Below are 27,649 nucleotides of genomic sequence, written 5' to 3'. Positions count from 1 at the left end.
TCACGGGGTACAGTATCAGAAGTTAAGACAACTTATACAGTTTCCAGGAAACCGTCTGATAAGCTTAAGCGCCGCTGACATGGGCAACTGATGAAAGAGGAAGCAGGACACTGAGCAAAATTGTGACCCAGAATAACAAAACTGCTGCAAAAGTGACTGAAGAGCTCAATCTCAGTCTCAACTTGTGACACTTTATGTAAGACTTTCTTAACCTTTTTTTTTTTTACCCGGGAGGAACCCTTAAAGTGATTTTTAAAGGCTGAAATTTAAAAAATAATAACAACAACATCATCATGTTATACCTACCTGCTCTGAGCAATGGTTTTGCACAGAACAGCCCCAATCCTCTTCTTATTGGGACCCCCACCGGTGTTTCTGACTCCTCCCCCCTGCTGGGTGCCACCTAATAGCAAGCCCACTCCCGAGCGGCTCGGACCCTCCCTCTGCTCTCTCCATATTGGTTCTGATTGACAGCAGCAGGAGCCAATGGCTCCGGCTGCTGTGTGAGCCAATGAGCAGAGAGGGACCCAGTAGAACACATCATTGGATTGAGACAGGGCTCATGTAAGTATTCGCGGGCGGGGGGTGGCCAGAGGGGAAAGCACCCAGAAGGTTTTTTTTTTTAGCTTAGTACATAGACTTTCTGCCTTTAGAACCACTTTAAACACTAAGGTCTGCAAGACCCCCTAAAACAATTTTCTGAGCTACAGCTTAGGGGAAGCTTAGAGTAATTAGCGAGTTGTAGTTATAATAAGAAATAAAAGAATACATAATACAATTACTTGCGATTGCTTTGGTGCTAAGTCACAACATTGCTCCAGAGCCCTGCCCCGTATGTTCATAGACACACACAACTTATTTAGTACATGACAAACTACTTTAAAGGGTAACCTGTAACTGCAAAGCTTAAATGCACAATATTGCATAGGATACCAGGAAAAATGATTTGTCTTATCCCTTGCTTCTCCTGCAGATAACCTCTTCTCTCTGACACACTAGGTTGCAAGCAGAACCACTGGTGGCATACAGCTGCAACCAAAAAGAAAAGGCTTTGGGGACTGGTAGCATTGAAGGAGTAGCATTTTTACTGGTACCCTAAGCAGTAATGAGCACTTAACCCTTGTGGGAAGACAATGAATTCTGTCCAATTAATCAAAAAGATTTAATAAAATCTATGAAAGGGGGGGGGGGCTGCAACTGAGTTTGCGGGAGGTTTCGGACATGAATGTGCTGTCTGGCAGGAATCCCTGAATCACAAGACTGACTGAAAGACTTATTTCAGCTGTTTATTATTTCTCTGCCATGAGTTTAGCTTTGATGCTAAAACAGAAGAAGATGGTGATCGGTACTAGAGGATATACACATTGGTCCCTAAAAATAAATTCCTGAGACACCCAAATTATTTGCTATAAATACCTTAGAATACATCAAAATAAATTTAGAAGTAGCTGTTCCCTACTATTCCCTCTCTCTATTCTAGTATGGTTTTCATTAGTAAATTTATCACTCAAAGACATTATTATACAGTGTTTATATAGCGCCAAAAAGTTTGCTCAGCACTGTACAATATAGTGGGGGACAGTACATGAGAAAATACAGTAACAAAACAATATACGAGAGGTTCAAGGGCCCTGCTCTTTCGAGCTTACAATCTAGGAGGGAGGGGATAGTGGTACAGGAGGAAGTGGCTGTGGGGGATGGAGTGGTGGGAGGAGTGGAGGAGATCGGCTGTTAGGTGAGGGTGGGGTAGGCTTACCTGAAGAGATGGGTTTTCAGGGTGCGCCTAAAGGTGAGGAGGGTGGGTGACAGTCTGATGGATTGGGGTAGTGAGTTCCAGAGGATGGGGGAAGTCCTGGAGAAGTCCTGAAGTCGGGCGTGGGAGGAGGAGATCAGGGAGCTAGAAAGTAGGAGGTCTTGTGAGGAGCGAAGAGTACGGGTTGGGTGGTATTTGGGTATCAGGTCGGTAAGGTAGTTTGGGGCAGTGTTATGAATGGCTTTGTATGTCAATGTTAGTAGTTTGAATTCAATGCGTTGGGCAATCGGGAGCCAATGGAGGGAATGACAGAGGGGGGTGGCAGATGCGGAGCGGTTGGTAAGGTGGATGAGTCTGGCTGCTGAGTTCAGGATAGACTGAAGCAGGGATAGTCTGTGATGAGGTAGGCCAGTGAAGAGGGAGTTGGAGTAGTCGAGTCGTGAGATAAGGGAGTGAATGAGATGTTCAGCAGTGTCTGGGGTTAGGAACGTACGTATTTTGGAGATGTTGCGGAGGTGGAGCCTGCATGAGTTTGCCAGTGATTGGACATGGGGTTGAAAGGACAGATTAGAGTCTAGAGTGACACCTAAGACTTTGGCTTGCGGGGTGGGACTGATGGTGGCGTTGTTGGTCGTGATGGAGGGGGGGGGGGAGGGGGGTCACGGGCTGGGGGGAAAATTAGGAGCTCAGTTTTGGAAAGGTTTCATTTGAGGAAGTGGAGTGACATCCAGTCTGATATGTCATTCAGTAGGCAGGTGATTCGAGCGGAGACTGAAGGGGGGAGGTGAGGGGTGGAGAGATAGATTTGAGTGTCATCGGCATAGAGATGGCAGTTGATGCCGTGGGAGTGTATCAGTTGGCCAAGGGAGGAGGTATAGATGGAAAAGAGAAGGGGCCCGAGGACAGAGCCTTGGAGGACCCCAACAGAGAGGGAGAGAGAGGGGGAGGTGGCAGCGTTATAGGTAACGCTGAAGGAGCGTTGGGATAGATAGGAGGAGAGCCAGGAGAGAGCGGAGTCTCTGATGCCAAGGGAGTATAGTTTATTAAGGAGGAGGGGGTGGTCAACTGTGTCGAAGGCCTCGGAGAGGTCGAGGAGTAGGAGAACTGAGTAGTGGCCATTAGCTTTGGCGGTTAGCAGGTCATTAGTGATTTTGAGTAGGGCGGTTTCGAGTGTAGGGAACAGAAGCCAGACTGTAGTGGATCAAGGAAGTTGTTATCATTGAGGTGGGAGCTTAGGCGATTGTAGACTAAGCGCTCAAGGAGTTTGGATGAAAATGGCAGCAGGGAGATGGGTCTAAGGTTGCTCAGGTCGGTGGGGTCCAGGGAGGGTTTTTTGAGTATGGGAGTGATGTGCGCGTGCTTTAGGGGGGAGGGGAATGCGCCAGTAGAGAGGGAGAGATTGAAGATATGGGTGAGGGAGCATAGGATGGAGGAGGAGGGAGACCGGAGGAGTTGTGTGGGGACAGGGTCAAAGGGGCAAGTGGTGAGGCGGGCTTCTGAGAAGACCTTAGTGACCTCTTCAGTGGTAGCAAGGTCGAAGGAGTGGAGTGTTGGGGGGGGAGGTTCAGTGTGCGGGATGTTAGGTGTGGTGGGGGTCAGGGCGGTTGCGAGGTCAGAGGAGGGGAGAGTTGAGGGGGTTATCGTGGTAGGGAGGCTAGGTGGGGAGGTAGATTGAGCATTGGCGATGTCTTTACGGATTGCGTCAATGTGGTTTTGGAAGTGGTTGGCAATCTCGTGGGCGGTGAGTGAGGTAGTGGGTGGAGGTTGGGGGGGGGGGGGGGGGGGGGAGAGAGTAGGGAGTTGAAAGTGGAGAAGAGCCGGTGAGGACAGGTGGAGAGGATATTGATGAGGTTTACGAAGTAGGCTTGTTTGTCGGCGTGGAGGGAGGAGGTGTAGGTGAGGAAGGCGGATTTGTAAAGGGTGAACGCTTGAGGGGATCTGGTTTTGCTCCATAATCGCTCCAGCATGCAACTCCGTCGTTTAAGATTTTTGGTGTGGTCGCTCTGCCAGGGTTGAAGCCAGGGTTGAAGACATGAAATAGCTTGTCCAAAGAAATTTAATAGGATACATAGCCCATGGTACTTAAAATTATCATATCCTTATGTTCCTGGGTTTCCAATATTTTCTTTTTTCTTCAGAATTCTAAACTTATCAAGCCTGTGTACAAACAGTAATGTTTGCTTTTTTAGCAGTTAATGTGGAAGTTTGGTCAAAACCCAGCAAAGCTTAAAATGGTAGTAAACACCACTCGGGCACTTATAATAAAGCTTACCTGTAGGTACAAGGAATATCCCCTCAACGTGCACCATTTAGGAGATATTCACTGTTTCTGCAGCCGTGACATCACCGACGTATGTGCTCTGAAAGACAGTATGAGGATGCCATACTGATGCTGGCCCTTCAGAGCTCTTTGCCACAGCCATGTGCACGCGCTGGTGCAACATCATTGCGACTCAGCCATTCAAACAGCCTGAGCCCACGAACCCAGAAAGAAAACTAGATGAATACTGAAGCCCTGTCATTGGTGAGAGTGCTGCTGGAGGGCTTTGGTTTAAGGCAAGTCTCATCTGCTCCCACTTCCATTCTAAGCCCGATGATAAATACCCAGTAAAGGAAAGATGTGTATACTCACCTTATCTAGAGGCGCTCCGGTTCGGTCACAAGATTGGCTCCCAATGCCAGCTTCAGGGAAGAGGAGGGACGGCAGACAACGAATGCCCCTATAGAAAGTATATGAGTGTTGTCAACACACAGGCTCTGCAGCCCTGGTCACTGCTCTCCCCTGAAACCATCCACTGGGAAGAGCACATGACCAGACCAGAGCACCCTTAGATTAGGTAAGTATACACATTTTTCCTTTACAGGGTAGTTAGTATAGGGCTGAGAAGGGGGATAGGGACAGGTTTAAAGCTAAATTGGGTTTTGACTGGGCTTCCACTTTAACAACAGCTGTCAATGTTGGTGAGTTTTTCCTTGATGTGTAATTTTTATTGAAAAATAAGAAAGCCTTTGTACACGGTTTGCACACATTAGGTCAAGTGGTGTTACGAACATCACCATTATAATTGAACAAGCAAACAATTTAATTGACCTAAGGGAAAAATAAAGGTTACCATCTATCAAGGAGATAGCACAGCAGAGAAAAAACAGTAGATATACATAAGTGGAAAGCATCACACAACCTAACATTAGCCCATATAAACAACACATCATAAAGTAGAAGGATACAAAGCTGTATCCTATGAATCAGTCTTGCATCATAATCTAGATTGGTGAGTTTTAAATAAAGGTTTACCATACATTTCTGTCAACCTCTTGTTACCTTATGATACTTATAGTAACATCATAGATTAGTTTTTGAGGCTTGATAAAACGCAACACATTTGTACTGTTCTTGAACACTGTACAGTATGTTCAAGGATAAGTTCACCTTTCCAGGAAGAATTCCACTTTTCATAATAAATATAAGCATTTCCCAGTGCTATTTCTGGCCCAGCCATCCCAATGTGCTTTTCTCTCACTTCCCTTATCCGCAAGAGGTTTCATTTTTTTGTCAGTTTATTTGAATTTTTAATGGATTTTCAGATTCCACCATTTCCTGTAGATAATTTCTCAGCATTCACTTCCTAAAGGCAACCTCCCAGAAGCCTTCACTTCCTTGCTGCATCATAGAAAAAGGGTGTGATAGAGTCTGGACCTCCGGGTCTCCCTCATTACAATAATACTATCTTTCACCAACTTCCTATACAAACTAATTGTACGATCTTCTTTAGATCTCTCCATCAGTACAAGGGCCTGTCTAAAATTGATACAGATTGAATGGATTGTTCAGGTGTGTCCTCCTATTCCATAGTTCTGATAAATCTAAAGGAAATTGTACAGAGATTGTACAATCAGATTGCATACTGTATGGCCACCTTTATACAAGTACATAGGAGGGAGTGAACAGAGACACTCAGTTGTCAGGCCTCAGTCACAACTCCACATAGCAAAAACTCACATTCCCGCAGGTGTTTGTTTTGGCCGTTGTGGAGCGTTTTCACTCATCACACACAGGGCAGCCCATTCACTTGAATGGGCTGCCCTACATGCAGAAATGCAGCCAACTCAGAATGCAGCCCGAGCCCAATTGAAGGGACGCTAGGGTAGCCAGGCAAATGCATGTCTGTAGAGAAACCGGGGATGTTGTAAAAAAAAAAATAAATTTGATTGGTGAAGGGTGTGGGTTTTAATGAGGTCAGGGCAGGAGGTGTATGCTAATGAGATCAGGTGGTAATCTGCTTCCTGGGTCTTAATGGCTCCTCTGTCCTAAATCTACATGCCAGCAATAGATGAAGCTCTCTAAGAAATACAGCAAGGGCTAAGGTAAGGCCTAGTTCTCAAAATCAAAGAGAGCTTGTAATTTTTTGCATCTGAGATTAATTAATGGTATAATGGTGCATAGGGGAGCTGGATTTTAGAAAAAAAAGAAAAAAGTGAATTTAGCCTTTAAAATAAAATAAAAAGTTCCAGTATGAGCCACTGGGTCTGACACTTAGTCTAGATGGCTAATAAGAGCTTAGCCACTAAACAGGAACAAATATCCAAGGAATCTAGAGGGGGATTGCAAGCATAGTTGCAAGGTGATAGATGTCAACAGCCTCTAAAGGCAATCATATCACTACATGTACATTTACGGACTTAAAAGGAGCCTTTTAATCCACTATTTACCAGAGTTATGAAGGTGACGTTTGCTACAGAATATATAAAGAACCTAAGAAACCACAGGAAATTAAACTATTGGCTGTACACTAGAAGACTTTTGTTCATAATATTTGTTCCTGAATTCCCTTGATTTTTGAATCATTAGCGGGGTCAAATCAATGTTTGTCTTCAACCGCAGCCGTGAGAAAATTAGAAAGAACAGGATGGCAAAATTTTTGCAAATGGACACACTGTTAGAAAACAGTGAATGTGGTTTTTGTTCAGGAGATTTCAGTTAATCAAAAACTGAAAGTTAAAAGCAAAGTCAAGATGTACTTTTGAACGACATTTGTCAAGCCATTGAATCTACTAGTGTCTGCCACCTTTATATGTGAGATTTAATGTTACATTTTAGGATAGCTGTATACATATTACTCACTTGTCCAGTCTTCTTCAAAGCAATACAGGAAATGAAACCCTACCATAACTAGGGCATGCAAGGAGATCAGAGCTATATACATCTGAAAAAACAAACACAATGTATTAGATAGGCAGAACTACAAATATATACACCTGTAGTGAAAACAGAAGAGAGAATAATGTGCATCCAATTAAAATTAACCTTCCATGCAGTTAATCATATGGTTAATCACTAGTGTTTCCTCCAGATTCTTGGGTTTGACAATGTCTTAATAACAAGTCAAGCTCAGGCATATTAAAATACTCCTGTCTACACTGGATCTTTCAGCCATGAGCTGACAGAAAATTCCAGCGTAAAAAAAAAATTTTTCTTGGTGTGTAATTACCCATATTTACATGTGTATGGTGTTTAGAAGCATATGCAAGTAGGCCAGGTAAAGGTGGTAGGTCACCTTTACCAGGCAGTCAAAACAACAAACATAAATAAACTACCATAATGCACAACAAACTAGAGATTAAATATTTTACATCAATAGAAGTACTATAATGATAGACTGTAATTAACATTTTGGTCTGCTTGGAAATTACTTAAAATAGATTTTTCTTCGTGCTTCTTCATGCCAGAAATGTATTTTTTTTTTTTAATTTTCATTGAAGATATACACTATATTGCCAAAAGTATGGGACGCCTGCCTTTACAAGCACATGAACTATAATGGCATCCCAATCTTAGTCCGTAGGGTTCAATATTGAGTTGGCTTACCCTTTGCAGCTATAACAGCTTCAACTCTTCTGGGAAGACTGTCCACATGGTTTAGGAGTGTGTCTATGGGAATGTTTGACCATTCTTCCAGAGGCGCATTTGTGAAGTAAGGCACTGATGTCGGACGAGAAGGCCTGGCTCGCAGTCTCCACTCTAAATCATCCCAAAGGTATTCTATCGGGTTGCGATTAGAACTGTGTGTGGGCCAGTAAATTTCCCTCCACCCCAAAACTCGCACATCCATATCTTTAGGGCCATCCCCAAACTGTTCCCACAAAGTTGGGAGCATGAAATTGTCCCAAATGTCTTGGTATGCTGATGCCTTAAAAGTTCCCTTCACTGGAACTAAGGGGCAAAACCCAACCCCTGAAAAACAACCCCACACCATAATTCCCCCTACATCAACCTTTACACTTGGCACAATGCAGTCAGGCAACTGCCGTTCTCGTGGCAATCGCCAAACCCAGACACATCTATTGGATTTCCAGACAGAGAAGCGCGATTCGTCACTCCAGAGAACACGTCTCCACTGCTCTAGAGTCCAGTGGTGATGTGCTTTACACCACTGCATCCGACGCTTTGCATTGCACTTGGTGATGTAAGGCTTGCATGCAGCTGCTCAGCCATGGAAACCCATTCAATGAAGCTCTCTATGCACTGATGTTGTGCTAATCTGAAGGCCACATGAAGTTTGGAGGTCTTTAGCTATTGACTCTGCAGACAGTTGGTGACTTCTGTGCACTGTGCATGTCAGCATGCATTGACCACACTCTGTCATTTTATGTGGCCTACCACTTCGTGACTGAGTTGCTGTTGCTCCCACTTTGTTATAGTACCACTAACAGTTGACAGTGGAATATTTAGTAGCAAGGAAATTTCATGGATGGACTTATTGCACAGGTAGCAACCTATCGTGATACCACGCTTGAATTTACTGAGCTCCTCAGAGCAACCCATTCTTCCACAAATGTTTATAGAAGCAACCTGCATGCATAGGTGCTTGAGTTTATACACCTGTGACAATGGAGGTGTTTGGAACACCTGAATCCATTGGTGTCCCAATGGCTATTTCCTAGTAAAATACATTTTCTAGAAGTTGGTACATGCATGTACTTTCATGCATGTATGTTTATGTGCATTTATAAATGTTTTGCCTACATACATTTATTAGCTACAACCGAAACTGAGACTCTGATGCCAATACTCACAGTAAACAAGACAAAAAATTTCTGGTTGTTTTCTCCCACACAGTTGTTGACCCAAGGACAATGGTGATCCATTTTTCTAATGCATCTCTTGCAAACACTGGAAAAAGAAAAGAATATATAAGATTATTCTGGATGGAGACAAACCTTATTGAGCATTGCTACAACACATTAGCAAATACTTTCAGCAGGGCCTGACATCTAAAACTCATTGGAAATGCTAAGCTGGAAATAAAAAGTAGCATAAGTAGTAATAAACAGTCTAGTATGAAAACATACCAGTACAGAATAATGGCTCTATAGCCTAAAAGTCTATAAATTACTATATCCTTTCTATATGTGTTTAGTGGGGACAGTATAAGATTTTAAAGCAGTATTAAACCCAAAACCAAAAATTTAATATATTGCACCTTACCAATCATTATGTGGTGGCTGCATCAGTTTTGTTTATTTGTTTTTTACCCTCTGTTTTCACCTGGTAATCCGGCCTCTTGTATTAGAGTGCCCCCACTCTGGATGAAAGAGCACAGGGGGCAAGGCAGACAGCTGCATTGTCAGTCTGGAGGAGGGTAGTGTTAAATGTACTAGCAGATTTAAAAACTGTACCAAAATTGAAGCCAAACTCCAGCTCACACTTTATACAGCAAACAGTTGTTTTTTCCTTTTGTCATTAAGGTTCTAGAACCTACACCACTGTAAGCACCCCTGCCCGTATTAAATGGTCTGTCTCATCCATGTGAGCGGATACATTCTTCTGGAGAGCTTAAGCTTTTGAAAAACAATAGACTTGTTGGCCAGATCACCAGATTAAAAAAAAAGAAAGAAAGCCTGAAAAAAGAAAACTAATGGCCATCACATCTAAGAATTGGTAAAATGCAATATAATGTTTGCTCTTGAGTTAACTACCGCCTGCCACAATGTACAATATCTACATTAAACTGTAATAAGGCCTGTCAATTTGCAAAGAAAGTCTGACTCTCTAACTCCTTTATACTTACCTGCTGTGTGTAATCATTCTGCACAGAGCAGCCCAGATCCTCTTCTTTTTGGTTCCCCCCTTGCCACGCCCCATAAATGTAATAGGAATTCAAAAGGAGCTTGAAGCAAGTTGATGCAGCTTACAAGAAGGTCATATGCAAGCAAGAAAGTCACCCGCAGGTCAAATGCAGCTGTCAAACTTTAATTGGTCGCAAAAGCATCTAAAACTGACTTCAAATGCAAGTGGAATCCACCTGGAAAAAAATCATCTACACACAGCCTTACAATCAACCAGAGGTCTGCTAGCATGATAATGCAGAAACCTTTACCACTCTAAGATCCTGGGTGTAAAACTAAAAAGGGTTCACCAAAGACCTTGTACCTCTCGCATCAGCTAGTAAGAGAGGCAGAGCTCTGCTGACTTCCACCATTCATTTTTCTACATGCATGTGATTGGGCATTCCACGCTAAGTAAATTTCCAGCGAATTCACTAAACCAGGGCTTGCCAAATTTGCGTTGACTCTAGGAGCCAGCTAAAAAAGTTTGGAGCCATTTTTTTTTTTTTTTAGCGTAGCATGGGTTGTCAGCGCCCGGGACAAGGCGAATTTTTGGAGAAAAGCTTCACGCGATGTGATTTGCTGCACGATAATCACAACAAAGCCGCACCACGTTTTAGGTGCCATTGAAAATAATGGCACCTGAACCTACGTTTTGCAATCACAGCGATTCTGGCACGATCCCAAAATACCCAGGTGTGAATGGGGCCACCCTGGTTCACACATATGCGATTATTGATACGTTTTCAAACTCACATATTCGCATGGCAGGCCAGATATTATGTGTTCCTATTGAGGTGGTGCACACAGATGTGATCCACACGCACTGTGTTTTGAGTGCCATTATGAAAAGGTTCCTATGCGAGTTCGTATCTGTGGATTACAGACTCGCAAATGATAGAGTAGAATGGCATGCAGAAATAAGTGGTCACATAGGATTGCAAATGACAGGCGTTTTTGCATTGAAGTTAATGGGAGGCGTTTTTGCATTGAAGCCAATGGAAAGTAATTTTGCATTGAAGTCAATGGGAGTCAGTGTGTGAATCCAGGCACCAGGACACCATTTCTAGTCATCATGGCTACCTGGTTCCTGGGATGTGTCAAACCCTGCAATAAACAATGGGATAATTTCCCTGCAAGGAGAAAATTCCATTGCAATGTGAATAGCCTATTTGCATTGTGCAGTGTAATTGCTCTCTCAGCAGCTGACTGAATTAAGCATTTTAAACAAACACTGCACTCATAAATTTATTACGATAATAGGGTTACTATTAAAGTGGTTATAAACCTCAGATATGAAATCTGAACAAAAACATATCCCTCTACAGTGTTTGCTTGTTTCAATCCAGAGCACTAAGTGTAATTTCTGTCCACTGCCTCATTCCTATGCTATAAGCAGGAATCACTTCTGATGAACTTTTCTGACACCAAGAATAAAAATTGGATTTTTTTTCTATATACTTACCTGTAAAACCAATTTCTTAAAGTACATCACATCACTAGACACAGAGCAGGCTATTCATGACTATGTGGGTTATATGCCACCTATAGGTGAATGGACACTGGCCGGACGAATCAGAGAAGTCCTCCCTTATATAACCCCTCCTACACAGGAAGTACTTACATTTTTGTAGCAAGCAATGAAATTCCAGAAAGAGGGGTGGGACTGGTGTGTTCCGAGATGTACTCCAAGAAATGGAATTTACATGCAAGTATATAGAAAAATCCAATTTTCTTTATTGTAAATCACGGGACACAGAGCAGGCTATTTATGACTATTTGGTATGTCCCAAAGCAATAAGAAATTTTGAGTGACACCATGATAGGCACCACCAACAATCCCTACTCAGCCGTTCGTAATACGCTGTGGCTAAAGGCAGAGTCCTCTGCAGCTCTGACATTCATCGGGTAAAACCTTGTGAATATGTGAACCGAAGCCCATATAGCGGCCTTGCAAATCTGAGCAACTGACGCCTGATGGCAGATCGCCCAAGATGTCCCCACACTCCTGGTAAAGTGTGCTTTCACCCAAAGGATGGGGCCTTACCCTTCAAACCATAGGCTTGAATAATCAACTGGATGATCCAATGTGAAATTGTCACCTTGGATGCCGCCTGCCCTTCCTGGGCCCTTCAGGTAGCACAAAAAGAGCCTCCGACTTACTGGCCTGTGCCAACAATTTCAGGAAGACCCCTATAGTGTGTACCATATCCAAAGTATGCAAATATCTCTCTCTTGCTGACTGAGGCTTACGAAAGAATGAAGGCAGAAGAATGCCCTGATTAACATGAAAACTAGAAACCACTTTTGCTAAAAAAAAAAAAAAAAAAAAAAAAAAACGGCTGGAGGTCACAATACCACCTTATCCTGATGCAAAACCAGAAAAAGAGCTGCCAGTTCTGACACCCTTCTTGCGGAAGTGATTACACTAGTCCTGTTGACTTGGAAGGTTTTGTTTCTAGTGGCAATCTCCCTAATAGGTTCAAATGGTGGTTTCTGCAAAACTTCCAAGACCGAGTTCAGATTCCACAGACATAAAGGTAGTCTAACAGGTGGCGCTATATACATTACTCCTTGCAAAAAGGTACACACTAGAGAATGAGATGCAATAGGCCTTTGGAAAAAAATATCCAATGCGGAAACCTGGCCCTTAGTACAAACATCAAAATTATTTTCCAGACCTGATTAGTAAGGTCCTGTCATTTCTTCAATTACATATTTACATGGATGCTATTTCCAGACCTCACACCAGGAAATGTAAGCTTCCCAAGTTCTGTAATAAATGTTCCTAGAAACTACCTTTCTAGCGCTCAACAAATCGAGGATGACAGAACCCGATACTCCCCTATCCTTCAGGATCTGGGTCTCAATAGCCTTGCCGTCAAATTTAACAACTGTAAAGCTCGGTGCAATATAGGTCCTTGAGACAGCAGGTCTTGCTGAAAGGGCAGGGACCATGGCCCGCCTACTGCCAGCTTCACTATGTCTGCGTACAAATGTCAATGTTCTGGGGCACAAACAGGACCAAAAACCTGATGCCAGATTGCCCACTCTTCAGGACTCAACTGTCTGCAACTGAGTTGATATGCCTGCCGATTCTCTACCCCTGGATAAACACCGCTGACAAATTTGGAACATATCTCTCTGCCCAGGTCAGAATGTAATTTACTTCCTCCTGAACCCTTCGGCTCTTGGTACCACCCTGGCAGTTTATGTATGCCACTGCTGTGGCATTGTCAGATGGAATCCTTACTGGCCAACCCTGAAGCCTGGATGTCCAATACCTAAGAGCCAGCCTCACTGCTTGGAGTTCCTGGAAATTGATAGGTAGAACCCTCTCTCATGGCAGCCATGTTCCCTAAACTGTGGCCTCCTCCAGGACAGCCCCCCAACCTGAGAGGCTTGCATCAGTGGCTACCAACTTCCCCACCACCGGACAAAAGGATTTCCCTCTCTCCAAATTCTGAGTCATCAACCACCAATTCAGGCTTTGCAGTACCTCGGGAGACAGAGACATATGGTAATCCAGGACCAGAACCTTCTTGTTCCAAACAGTCAGAATGTTCCTTTTCAGCAGTCTGGAGTGGAACTGTGCCTAGGGAATCGCCTCGAACGAGGACATCATCTGCCCCAGCAACCTCATACAGAGGCAAATTGAAGGATACCTCTTGGCTCTTAACTGCAGACCTCATTCCTCAGGGTGCAACGCTTCCTTGGAGGCAGAAAAACCTTTGCCTGAACCGTGTCTAGGACTATCCCCAAATACTCCTGGCTCTGTACTGGCTCAAAGGCTGACATCTCAACGTTGAGCACCCAGCCCAGCTGTTCCAGGATCTGCATCGTAAGGGCCACATCCTGCTTCAGACCTGGCACTGACCAACCTCTGAGCTAGAGATTGTCTAGATAACCTATGACCAAAACCCCCCTGAGTAGCTCCAACACAAGAGCAAGCATTTTGTGAAAACACGAGGAGCTGTGGCCAGCCCAAACAGTAATGTTATGAACTGGAAATGCCAAGCCCCTACTTCAAACTGCAGAAATCTTTGGTGATGAAAGAATGAATGAATATTGGCACATGTAGGTATGTATCCTTAATGTCTATGTATGCTAAAAAATCTCCTTCCTGTAAAGGGGCCACTATTGACCGCACAGATTCCATATGAAAAAAACTGAACATTTAAAAACGGATTCAGAACCTTGAGGTCCAAAATGGGCCTTACATCCCCATTTGGCTTTGGGACTGTGAACAGGTTTTAATAAAAGCATGAAACCTTTCGTCCACTGGAACCTCTGTGATCACCCCCTGAGACAACAGGCGATCGAGTACCTATAACAAAGCTTTTCTTTTCTCTGGATTCACCGGTACATTTGACTTTAGAAACCGGGGAGAGGGGAAGATCTGAAATTCTAGTCTGTACCACAGAGACACCATGGAAATTACCCTCTTGTCTTGGATTAGAGCCCTCCAGGCAGGAACAAAATTCAAAAGCCTTCCCCCCACTGGAACGAGTGGGGGCACCCCTTCAAAGGAGGCGGACTTTAGATCTGCCTTGGCTGACTTTTATACCCAGGGCCTCCTTAGGTTCCAATTCTGAGTTCTACCCCTGGAGGCTGGGGCCTATGTACAGCGAAACAACTGGTAGATGAGGAGCCAGCAACCGAAGTCTATGACCCCTTAAAAGAAGGGCGCTTGGACTTCCTTTTAAAGAGAGAACTCTTTCCCCCTGAAATCTTTTGGATATTTGTCCAAATCTTCCCCAAACAAATCGCTCCCTATAAAAGGGAAAACCTACCAACAACTTTTTGCATGGCCAACCAACTCTTTAGCCACAAAACCCTGCACATGTGTACTGAATAGAGGGCCATGCAAGCAATTTGCTGAATTGAATCCTTAAGAGCATCAACTGCGAAAAAAAAAAAGAAAAAAAAAATAGCACGTGGAACATCCTCCAAATCATTGGCCAAATATTTTCCCTGCACCGATGGTCTTCCAAGCAATCGTTTGGACACGGTCAGATGCCAATAGCTACCACTGCTGGCTGTGTGGCAGAACCTGCCAGGGAGAAGGAGGCTTTAAGGGGAGGCTCCAGCTTATCTGCTGAATCCTTGAAGACCTGAACATTATCCACGGGACATGGTAAAGGCTTATTCAGGGATGAAACAGCCGCATCCACTACAGGCATACCCCACTTCTTAAACTTCTCTTCCATGGGGTAAAAAAAAGAAAACCTCTTTGGTGGAACAAAAACCCTGTCTGGGTAATCTCAGTCAGCATACATAATCTGCTCCATAAGAGGATGCACTGGAAAGGGCAGAGTACTCTGTAGAGGTTTCAAGAGCCCAGGGAAGAATAAGTAACCTCAGAGGTTTCTATTGGAGGTAGCCTGAACCCAGATCGTACCACATCAGTGAGGTCCTGGACTAATAACCTCTGAGATTGAGAGGCAAAGACTGCTTGCTTCTCTTCAGGATGTAACTCTTCAGACAGACTCCACTGCCTGACCTTCTTCCAGCTCTTCCACATCCTCAGGCTCCACCCATTCCTGCTCCAGGATTGGTGGTTCTAATTACGGGGATTTTAATCCCTTGAGAAACAGACGCCATCATCCCTGAGATTTTATTCTCCAAACTTGCTAAGGCTGAAGCAAGATCATCCTTGGTTACATATGCCAATGCAGACACCCCAGTCGTAGCCACTTTGCCAGATAAACGCAGTGGCTCAGATTGTCTAGTTGCTTCTGGCCTCTCAAGAGAGGATAGTACAGTGGACATCCAGCTAGGTTCCTCAGGACCTCATGGCATTACATCAGTGCCCTCTTTATGCTATGCCTCCCCATTTTGGCTTTCTGGAAGACATTACTTCACTTAGCGTTAAAGCAGAGCTCCACCTAAAAGGGGAAGTTCCGCTTAAAGGACAGCTCCCCCACTCCCCATTAAGGATTGGCACCTTTGGGGGGCGGGGGGGGAGCGGGTACCCAAATTTGACAGGTAACTGCTCCCACTTCCGGTCTGATTGCCTAGGTGATCGGAAGCAGAAGGCGTCCTTCCTGTAGTCTTTTGGGACACGTGACAGGTCCCAGAAGACTACAGGTTCATTCATGAAGTGCAGCGCTACTTGCGCATGCGCAGTGGGTATCCGGCTGTGAAGCCACAAGCTGCACAGCTGGGTGCCTACACTGAAGATGCCGGCCTCCTGGAATACAGGACGGCCGGTAAAACGGGCTACGGGAAACACACCGAGGGACAGGTAAGTGGCTGTTTTTTAAAAGTCAGTAGCTATAGTTTTTGTAGCTGCTGACTTTTTTTGACAGGGTGAGTGGAACTCCGCTTTAAAACCTGTTGACCTTCCAGTAGTAAACACAGAAAACAAGATACAGCTACGCAGGTAGTGTGCTAACAAAACACTCTATGCAATCTGCTGAAGTCACGAGCCTCCAGAAGCAGCCTCCTGACTGACTGACCGACCAATACTGCTTCCTCCGAAGGGAAAACTCAAGTGCCCCACTGAAAGCCTGTTCTGTGTCCCAGCCACAGGAATCCACCAGCAGCAGCAGCCCACGTTCCTTGATAAATAAACATGGCCGACTTCCGTTTCCGGTCACTACTGCACATGCGCACGCGATCTTTGTACAAACGTATGCTCGCTGAATGAGCGCTCACCCATGGCTGCATTCTTTAAAAAAGGCTCCTTTTAGTTGTCCACCCAGAAACAGCAGACAGGCATAGATTTTCCTGAGCTAAATGTTGTGAGCTCTCCCCCTGGTGGTATATTGGCCAATTGCACCAAGAAGCTTTCCTTTTTTCCCTAAAAAAAAAACCTGTATTTTGTTTTTCCTCTTCTGAGAGAAAACAAAAAAAAAAAAAAAAAAAGAAGAAGAGGTAGCTTACCTGTCCCGCACATTTTGGGAAATGCTCTGGGGACCTGCGACAACTTTACCAAAGATTAATATTTTATAGCAAAAAGCATATTTGCAAATAGACAGATATTATATGTCCATCATTTGCAAGGAATGTGATCCTAATCCTAGGTAATTAATTAAAAAAAAAAAGTAAACTGGCCAATTAGCCAACAAATGTAGTTGCATTTGTAACAAAAGCAGTTACTTGCCTGCCAATAAATACAAATCTCTGTGCCTCTCCATTCTGAAACCTTCATGATACCCGTTACCCTGTATGTGGCTCATCTAAGCATCCGCTACAAGATATTAATCCATGATACACTTTTTGTTACGCCTTTTTTTTTTTCCTCTGTGAACCAGGCTTAAGAGAGAATCACACAAGCATCCAGTTAGCATAGTTTTGATGTCATCGAATTCCCAGTATTGATGACATTTTAAACATTTAAATCACTAAAACTAGACAAAGCAGATTAGATTGATACATACTCGTCAGTAAATCGGTTTCCAGGCATTTAAGTATACTGGCTAAACCCTAATCCTTAAATCCTTCATTATTGCTAATTGAAATGGCTGGTGACTCACCTCTTAAAGGATACGTTCACCTTTAACAAAAAATAATAAATGCACATTTTTTTTGCAGGAAAAATATTTTATTTTTTGTTTCTTGAGCCTCTAAAGCATTGCATCAGTGACCAGCACATCGTTGGTGCCAAGCAGGTCTTCTGCAGACCTGTCAGTACATCTGTATGCCTGTACTTCTAGTATGGGCAGGCAGACGCTGTCAGGAAGACTCAATGAACTGCCACGGCGCTCCACAGTGCTGAGGCAGTTCATTGAGAACTACAAGCCAACAGCCACAAAGGCAGTATTCTGTGAATGAGTGATGCGGCCGGGCGCTAGCTGTCACAATGGGGAAGCAGCTAGGAAGCTAGGGTGTAAAGAACTTTCTTGCCCTTTTTAATTTTTACTTTAGGTTTTTAAAGGGAGAGGTGGGGGCTACTAAATTGCCATATTTTGCATTTTAATGTAAGTTCTGCTTTAAGAACTATCTGGCAGGTATTTTCTTTATGACAACAGGGATGCCACCATAATTTACCGTTGAACCTCAGCCTCTTTTCATACCACCCACATAATAAATAGGTTTCTTGCATTTATAATTGAAGGTAAAATAAAATAAGAAATATATATCTCTAATCCCACATGTGTAAATAAAAAGAATGTTTCCAGTAATTTATAACAGCCACTATATGATTTGAGTAGCACTGGTCCAGAGAAGGGAATGCCATAGCTGACAATATCTCAGTTCTATGATGTAGCCATGGGGTCTAAACTACATGTTCCAACATTTATTGCACTTAACCAAAGTTCAGGATAGGGAAGGGGGGTGTTGAGTCCATGACAGTAACGGTTATAATATACTTTACTAAGAAAATTGAGGTGCACAGGTACATGTCATCTGATGTCAGAACATACAAAAGACAAGAGTAAGTTAGCATAAACATATAACATGCTGCTAATTATGACAGGATTGGAAATGGTAGATTATACATGAACAACTAACACCGGACAGAATAAAACGGCTCTGTGCTTCATCAAGAATTCTGCATAGAATGCATGCAGCTGCTGCTGAGAAATAAAGATCATTATTTAAAGTGGTTGTAAAGGCAGAACATTTCTTACCCTAATGCATTCTCTGCATTAAGGTAAAAAAACTTCTTCCTCCAGCTCCCCCCGTATACTTACCTGTGTCTGATCGTGATCCAGCAATATGCACAAGAGCAGAGGCTCTCTCGGCTCTCTACCTCCTCATTTGCTGAGACACAGCAGTGGGAAAAATTGCCTCCCACTGCTATCAATAATAGCCACTGAGGAGGGAGCGGACAACAGAGCTGAGCCCCACACTTTCCTTATGGACACGCACAGCAGGACTCAGGAGTTAGCATGTACGAGTGTCCCATACCAAGCGGCTTGCTATGATGGGCACTCGGTGAGGAGCATTGGCAGGGGACCCCAGTAGAGGAGGATAGAGACTGCTCTGTGCAAAACCATTGCACAGAGCAGGTAAGTATGACATGTTTGTTCTTTTTAAAACATAAAATGTATTTTAACCTTTAGGATCGGTTCACACTTCCACAACTTGGGATCTGACTTGTGAGACCCCAAGTTGCATGACATGTGAAATCTCATGTTAGTCAAAGAGGATGTCTTAATTAGCACTACTGAAGTTGCTCTGACTATAAAAAAGGTTCCTGTGTTACTTCAAGGTGACTTGTGCCGATAGACTTTAATGGAAGTTGCCTCCAGGGTGGATCCTCAGCTATATTGATGTGATTTGTATCTGACATTACAGGAAGACTACCTATAGCTGATGTTCTCATCGACCACAGACAAAGTCATATAGCTTGAAAGACCAGGGATGTTGAATTTATATCACCCGACGCTCGGGACACGTAGTTCCGGGCGTCAGGCAGGTAGCTTTGTTCAACATTTAGCCCTGCTGCAGGCAAGCAACAGGGCTCACCTGTCAGGTGAAAGCATTCGGATGGCAGCGCTGCTGCCCGATTGCATCCACACAGTCCACCACGGTGCCAGCCTCCACCCCCTGTGTGAACCTCCTGATGTATACTGCATTACATTCAGGGGAGCACAGGGGAGACATGCAGGGTCTTTTAGACCCTGGATGTCTCATCAAAGAGAACCTTTCACCAAAAAAGTTGCACCCAAGCACATAAAATCCCCTCCAATAAAAAAATTGAGCCCCACCCACACATTTACGCACGTACAAAAGTAAAATTGCATGCCGGGGAGCCGATGCATGAAAATGTTCATTGCGATACATATGTTACATATCGCCATACATGCCAGAATGAGAGCAATAATTCTAGCATGAGACATCCTCCGTAACACTATACTGTGACCTACAGTATCTCACAGAAGTGAGTACACCCCTCATATTTCTGTAAATATTTTATTATACCTTTTCATGTGACAATACTGAAGAAATGACACTTTGCTACAATGTAAAGTAGTGAGTGTACAGCTTGTGTAACAGTGTAAATTTGCCGTCTCCTCAAAATAACAACACACAGCCATAAATGTCTAACCCCACCACCCCTTCAACCTCACTCATACATCTATTTCCCAAAGACAACCTTTGGATATGACGCTGAGCACGTGCACTCAACTTCTTTGGTCGACCATAGCAAGGTCTGTTCTGAGTGGAACCTGTCCTGTTAAACCGCTGTATGGTCTTGGCCACCGTGCTGCAGCTCAGTTTCAGGGTCTTGGCAATCTTCTTATAACCTAGGCCATCTTTATGTAGAGCAACAATTCTTTTTTTCAGATCCTCAGAGAGTTCTTTGCCATGAGGTGCCATGTTGAACTTCCAGTGACCAGTAGGAGAGATTGAGAGGGATAACACCAAATTTAACACACCTGCTCCCCATTCACACCTGAGACCTTGTAACACCAACGAGTCACATGACACCAGGGAGGGAAAATGGCTAATTGGGCCCACTTTGGAAATTTTCACTTAGGGGTGTACTCACTTTTGTTGCCAGCGGTTTATACATTAATGGCTGTGTGTTGCGTTATTTTGAGGGGACTGCAAGTTTACACTGTTATACAAGCTGTACACTACTTTACATTGGAGCAAAGTGTCATTTCTTCAGTGTTGTCACATGAAAAGATATAACAAAAATTTGAGGGGTGTACTCACTTCTGTATAACTGTACTGATACTGTATAAGAGAGGCTTTAAAAGGGTCGCCTATAGAAAATATAAGGTACTGAAGTTTGTCGCCATTTCACGGGCGCATGCATATTTAAGGTTTGACATGTTGGATATCTCTTTACTCAATGGAACCTCACCTTTTATATTTTATAAAAAATATAAGGGTAATTTATTGCTTTTTGTGCCCTAAAATTAATTTGTGTATTTTTTACTGAAATTTTGCATTTCCTAGACCTTTGCAATAATATTGTGCGACATAAAAAAATTGGAACTACCACTATTTTATTCTCTAGGGTCTTTGCCTTCAGAAAATATATAATGTTTGAGGGTTTTGTGTAATCTTCAAGCCTAAAATAATTTTTTAAACGTGTGCAAAAAATGCAAAAATGGCTCTGGCATCAAAAAGGAAAAAGGATAAGCCCGACACTTCCCTTCCCTGACGAGCACCCAATTAGTCATAGAGCCCCTTTGGATTTTAAAAGTCCCAGAATTTCCTAAAACCTCAGATTTAAATATGGTTTTAATTAAAATTGCTTATTTTTTTTATCAGGACAAGTAGATTGTCATTCGGGACAAGTAGATTGGGACACCGATTTAGTTCCTGGATCTGGACAAGTAGTTTTTATAAAATTTCCACATCCCTGAAGTCGGATCAAAGCAATACTCAAGTCACCAGCAAATCGCCAGGTCGCAGTAGTGTGAACCGACATTTACAATCACTTCAAAGTCAGGACATTGAGAGTTGTTTTGGGGTAAAAGATATTAAAATCAAATGAGGAATGGCTATATGCAGAGAAACCATGGTCATATCACCAAAGAGGAAAAAATATGAGTTTGGCTGCTCACATGAGTTGTGGAAAAAAACCTATTCACCCCAGATTTTTTTTAAATTTATTGAGAAATCCTCTTGCATTGTTGGTTATTCTGTGCAGAGAGAGTACTATACTTTCTACACATTTCTTTGCATTGATATCTAGGACAAGGCGTGAAATTTCCACTCGCCAAGTGTGAGGGAAAATTCCTTTGTGGCGAGCACAGATGGAGCAGGTGGCTTGCAATGGAGTGGGTGGCTTGCAATGCGATCCGCAGGCCCCGCTGATCGATTTGCGTTCCACTTGCGCTCCAAGCCTCGTTGTGAAGCCGACTGCTGGTTTCCGACTTCCGGTTTCTTCTTTGCCGCCGCGGGGGACATGAGGCCAGCTCTCCACCACTTTGGGGGAAAATGACTTCTGTATGGCCAGCTTAAGGTGAGCTGCTTGCATGCACACTACAGGTCATTACTCATTGTCACAGTTACAATGAAAGGGCTAGAACTTATGTATTTCACTGTTGTCTGTGTCTGGCCTGGTGAGATTACAAAGACTAGGAAATTGGGTACAATGCCCCACCATTTACACTGTTTTTGCCAACATCCTAAATATTGAAACAGACAACTATGGAAATATCCCTCTGGGATTTTGAAAGGCAAAAAAAGTGTGTACACAGGTATAAAACAATAAATGTTTATTGCAACAAATTATTTTTTGATAAAAAGAATCGAAAGAGGTTGAGAGGTTGAGCTGCAGTACAACAATGTATGACTTAAAAGTAGAAAACATACACTGTGTGCATATCCTGACAGTTTGTAATTATTACAGACTGTCCGGATATGCACACCATGTATGTTTTCTACTTTTAAGCTTTAAGGGGGCGTGGTTGGGGGCAGGGCTGGGGGCGGGGTTGGAGGACTGGCCAGGGATGGGGTTGGAGGTAGACCTGGGCAAGGTTGGGTGGGGCAACTGCTGGAGAGTAAGGTTTGTGCCTGGCTAGTAGGTCTAGACTCGAAATTTTAAGCCCTGGGACATCAATAGACATGTATTTCAGTTTTTCATGCATAAAAAAAAGAAATAAACGTGTAAACATTTTTATTGGCAGTGCCTAAATCTATTTCACCAAAAGCATTGAAAAGCTACCATTCTGAATTACATATGTTAGGAGCATGAAAGTTACTGTTATAGGATAAAAACAAAATTATAGAGATTACATCAGGTTATGCATACACATGAAATGGCATGGCATAGCACAACTGATATATTGGCATGACTGAAATAATCTTTGTGAGCATCTGGATCACAAAAGAGTGGGAAGGGGACAACGATGGCCTTGTTTAGGCAGTAACGGAATGTGGGGTTGACCTGCACTAGAGATCTCTCCTCTACCTACATAAATGTAATGTTAAGCTAAAAGGTACTTGCATATATGTTGAATTTAAAAGCCAGGGATTGCAGTCTAGGAGCTAACAGGCCCATTTACAAGATTTAGTAACTTACTCTTAAAACAGTAGTAAAACATTGCTCGGTGACTTGTACCTCGGTGAATTGCATACATGCATTGTTTAGGAGATATTCACTATTTCTGCAGCCAGTGGCATCACCAGCGCATGCGCCCTGTGCTCTGAAGTACGCAAGTATGCAGCCCTTCAGAGTGCTATGCTGCGATCATGGCTCCTGTGCACATGTGTGGAATTTAATTCATTGTTGTTCAGTAAAACATTTGGAGCCTGTGAACCTAGAAGGAAGACCGGGTGAAGATGGAGCCCTGCCAGAGATGACAGCGCATAGCTTGAAGACTTTGTTTTAAGGCAATTCATTCACAATGTGCCAGTATGCGATGCATACTAGCACATTATGCCCTTAAAGAGGAACTCCAGTCTCCTCCCAAAAAATACTGTAGCGGCAGACTTTTAATATAGAACATTTACCTGCCCAGGGATCCAGCGATCTTCTCACCCGAGCCGATTCTTCAGTCGGCTTTGGGTGCAGGCACCGACACCTTAGGTAAGGGAAACCAGCAGTGAAGTCTTTTTTGGCTTCAAAGACATTTATGTACTATGCATGCGCGGGCCACGCTGTGGTTTGTGAATGGTCCCGTAGTCTTCTGGGACCTGTGAGGTGTCCCAGAAGGCTGCAGGAGGGAGGAGAAGGGGGCCAAACTTCCACAGAGATCGTCGCGGTGATCTGACTGGCAGTGGGAGTGGGTGCCTCTAAAACCTGGTACCCACTCCCCCCACTTCCCTAAAAGTACCAAATATGGCAATGAAGGTGGGTGAGGGATGTTGGTTGAGGATGCAAAAAAAGCAGAACTTCCGCTTTTGGCTCTGTTGTAACTTGCAGGGGCAAGGATTTTTTTTTTCTTTAGACTTTACTACTTCTTTAGCCCAACTCTATTGAAATGCCTAAAAAGCATCAGCATCCACTGTCAATATGACCCAATGCTAAAACTAACCTGTGTAAACCTAGGAGCATTACACCAAATCATAAAGCATATCTAATTTTTTTTTTTTTCTTTGCTGTTTTTTTTTCTTTTTTTTAGCTTTGGACAGAGTACAGAATGATTACAACTTGGTTAGCGTTTTGGTATTTGTCTCATTGGGAAGAATTACCTTCACCTCCTATCTCACAGGCACAGAAGTGACAAAAAATGTTTCCAAAGTAAGGGACATCTCCATAGACAGTTCTTAACAACACAAATTGGCATCCCCAATGGAAGATTTTTACCCCTATTAAGCTTTTTTAGATTTTTCCTCACTTTCATAAAAACAAATAGAGATGGTATTTCTTCCCACTGGGGACTCTGACAACAGCCTGAAGGGCGCCAACTCTTTCCTAATCTATACACAGTAAATATATTATTACACACTGCCCCATAGGCAAAAAAGTGCTTCAAACTGAAAAATACTGATCTCATCGCTCCCGGCAGCTGCTATTCTAAATGATGTAACCATCACCAATCAAGACTAATAAATATGGAACAGTGCTACCTGCACTAAAGCCACAACACCACAATATATGTCACTTACATAAAAGTGCAATGTGCAAAACTACAACATCTATTCTGCATAAAATACTCTCCAAAAATATTCTTATAGCGTGCATAAAAAAAATATACAAATTATATATAACATTGCCATATACTAATTTAAGTGCAATGTGCTCAAAAAAGTGCAATAAATAATCGACATTTTACAATGTGGGTTTTATACAATAAATTAGCCTGATGGTTTTACACTGTGGAAGCTCCCCTCTTCTTTTCCTTTTGAGCGAGTGAGAGATATGAGTCTGCTGTTCTGAGAAGCCTGAGGCTATAAGACAGTGAGACTCCCAGGGCAACATGCTGGTTTATGATTTGACTGAAATCTCTCTGGTGAGTTCATTCAATTCATTTGGTGGTGGAATAGCACTAGTTTGGGGGTGTTATGAGAAGATTCAAAAGTTTTCTTTTCACTGGTGGACTGTTTTATAGTTTTTATATATTCAATGGACACTATAATAAATAAGGAGTTATATGATATTTGCATTCAAATAAGTTTGAATATGGTCACTTGCACAGTGATTTTTTTGCCCTTTTGATCCTCTGCACTGAATATTAGCATGTTGATTATTTATTGCACTTTTTTTTTTTTTTTTTTGAGCATTGTATGCAGAATAAAAGGTTGTGATATTGCACTTTTATATGAGTGACACATATTGTGGTGTGGTAGTTTTAGTGCAGGTAGCACTGTTCCATATTTATTAGTCCTAATCTATACAAAACTTAAAACAAATTAAAACGTTTTGGCTTTAGATAAGCTATAAATGTATTTCCTGTGTTAACTGCTAAAGAGATGTAATTTTCTGATCTTACTTAAAAGGTGTGTCTCAGTCACAGTTGCAATTTTCTGTTCATCTTTAAGGTGTGTCTCAACTACAAAATACTGAATATATTTTATCAAGCAAAATTCTAATTGTGGTGTTCTTTAAATCTTCTTAGGAATTAAGAGTGAAAGCTCTGATTTACTAATGCCCATTATCCCAAGATGTATTGTGTCATGATAACAAGACATTCCTCCCTTCAGTATAAGGATGTGGTATAGTGATGTTAAGGTAAAACAGTACCTGCAGTGATGAGCCCTGTCCGGCTTGATGCTACAACATTTCGGACACTTGTAAACCACCTGCCCTGGTTTCAACTGCAAGCTTTCAATGAATTCCTTTGTGGCATTTCCTTTGGGTACAGCACCCTAAAATAAATGCATTCATCACATACTTTGTAACTATACATACAAGGTAGACAAATAAGTAGAAAACTCAATGTGAAGCCAGTCATTCCAGGCTAAAAGCTATAAGAAACTTTTAAAGCGGATCTTTATCCCCACCCCCACCAAATTATTTTTTTAACCCCTGCTTACCAGGTTGTGGGTTCTGCACAGTTTAGATACTCACCCACCCAGTTGATCCTTTCCTACTGAGATTATCTTCTCTTCTTCCACTGCTCAGGTTTGTATCGCCATATTTTAGTGTGATGTCATTGTGAGGCTGCCAGCTCTTCTGTGTTCAGCCAGCGGGCCTCCCAACGATGTGCCATTAGGCACAGCCCCTTATCCCTTTCTGAATGAAAGCCCATGCTTCCTGAGATATTTGGCATGCATATCCCAGGAGGCACAGGGCACACAGTGCACACCATTCGCCTAGGCAAGTTTTGTGCACGGTGGCAGGACCAAAAATAATAAACGAATTTAAAAAGTGGGGAAAAAAAAATAGCAATGTTTTTGTAACGGAGGAGGGAACTTTGTTTTGAAGGGGAAGATCCACTCTATGGAGCAAGGGATTATATACAGTGCATCCAGAAAGTATTCACAGCGCTTAACTTTTGCCACATTTTGTTATGTTACAGCCTTACTCCAAAATGGATTAAATTAATTTTTTTCCTCAACATTCTACAAACAATACCCCATAATGACAACGTGAAAGAAGTTTGTTTTGAAATGTTTGCAATTCATTAAAAATAAAAAAACCCACATGTACATAAGTATTCACAGCCTTTGCCATAACACTCAAAATTGAGCTCTGGTGCATCCAGTTCCCACTGATCATCCTTGAGATGTTTCCACAACTTGATTGGAGTCCACCTGTTGGAAATTCAGTTGATTGGACATGATTAGGAAAGGCATAAACCTGTCTGTATAAGGTCCCACAGTTAGCAGTGCATGTCAGAGCACAAACCAAGCCATGAAGTCCAAGGAATTGTCTGTAGACCTCCGAGACAGAATTGTATCAAGGCACAGATCTGGGGAAGGGTACAGAAAATTTTCTGCAGCATTGACAGTGGCCTCTATCTTCCGTAAATGGAAGAAGTTTGGAACCACCAGGAATCTTCCTAGGGCAGGCCCGGACAAAATGAGCGATTGAGGGAGAAGGGCCTTAGCCAGGGAGGTAACCAAACACTCAATGGTCACTCTGAAAGAGCTCCAGCGTTTCTCTGTAGAGAGAGGAGAACCTTCCAGAAGAACAACCATCTCTGCAGCACTGCACCACTCAGGCCTGTATGGTGGAGTGGCCAGACAGAAGCCACTCCTCAGTAAAAGGCAAATGGCAGCCCACATGGAGTTTGGCAAAAGGCACCTGAGGGACTCTCAGACCATGAGAAACAAAACTCTCTGGTCTGATGAAACAAAGATTGAACTCTTTGGCCTGAATGCCAAGCATCATGTCTGGAAGAAACCAGGCACCACTCACCCCCAGAACAATACCATCCCTACAGTGAAGTATGGCGGTGGCAGCATCATGCTGTGGGGATGTTTTTCAGCGGCAGGAACTGGGAGACTAGTCAGGATTGAAGGAAAGATGAATGCAGCAATGTACAGAGACATCCTTGATGAAAACCTGTTCCAGAGCGCTCTGGACCTTAGACTGGGGTGACGGTTCATCTTTTAACAGGACAACGACCCTAAGCACACAGCCCACATAACAAAGGAGTGGCTACTTACTAACTCATGAATGTCCTGGAGTGGCCCAGCCAGAGCCCAGACTTGAACCTGATTTAACATCTCTTGAAAGGTCTGCAAATGACTGTGCACCGGCGCTCCCCATCCAACCTGATGGAGCTTGAGAGGTAGTGCAAAGAAGAAAGAGAGAAATTGCCCAAAAATAGGTTTGTCAAGCTTGTAACATCATACTCAAAACAACTTAGGCTGTAATTGGTGGTAAAGGTGCTTCAACAAAGTATTGAGCAAAGGCCGTGAATACTTATGTTCATGTGGTTTTTTTTTTTCGTTTTTATTTTTAATAAATTGCAAATATTTCAAAACGAACTTCTTTCACGTTGTCATTATGGGGTATTGTTTGTAGAATGTTGAGGAAAA

General features: G+C 43.0%; 1 protein-coding gene across 4 annotated transcripts in view; it reads right to left on the bottom strand.

The window, feature by feature from the left end:
• The window catches only part of ZDHHC3 (zDHHC palmitoyltransferase 3), a 78,351-nt gene that overhangs the window by 23,939 nt on the left and 26,763 nt on the right, over positions 1-27,649 (bottom strand). For all 4 annotated transcript variants that reach the window (XM_089687462.1, XM_089687465.1, XM_089687476.1 and 1 more), the window contains exons 3-5: positions 25,404-25,528; positions 8,828-8,924; positions 6,876-6,957 (exon numbers count right to left, since the gene is read on the bottom strand). In XM_089687462.1, the coding sequence (XP_089543588.1) occupies positions 6,876-6,957; positions 8,828-8,924; positions 25,404-25,528 (304 nt within the window). The remainder of the gene's footprint in view (positions 1-6,875; positions 6,958-8,827; positions 8,925-25,403; positions 25,529-27,649) is intronic.

This window comes from Staurois parvus, unplaced genomic scaffold, assembly GCF_062004578.1.
Source record: "Staurois parvus isolate SC_StPar_1 unplaced genomic scaffold, SC_StPar_1.0 ptg000020l, whole genome shotgun sequence".
Taxonomy (NCBI): domain Eukaryota; kingdom Metazoa; phylum Chordata; class Amphibia; order Anura; family Ranidae; genus Staurois; species Staurois parvus.
This window is presented reverse-complemented; position numbering and strand designations above follow the sequence as displayed.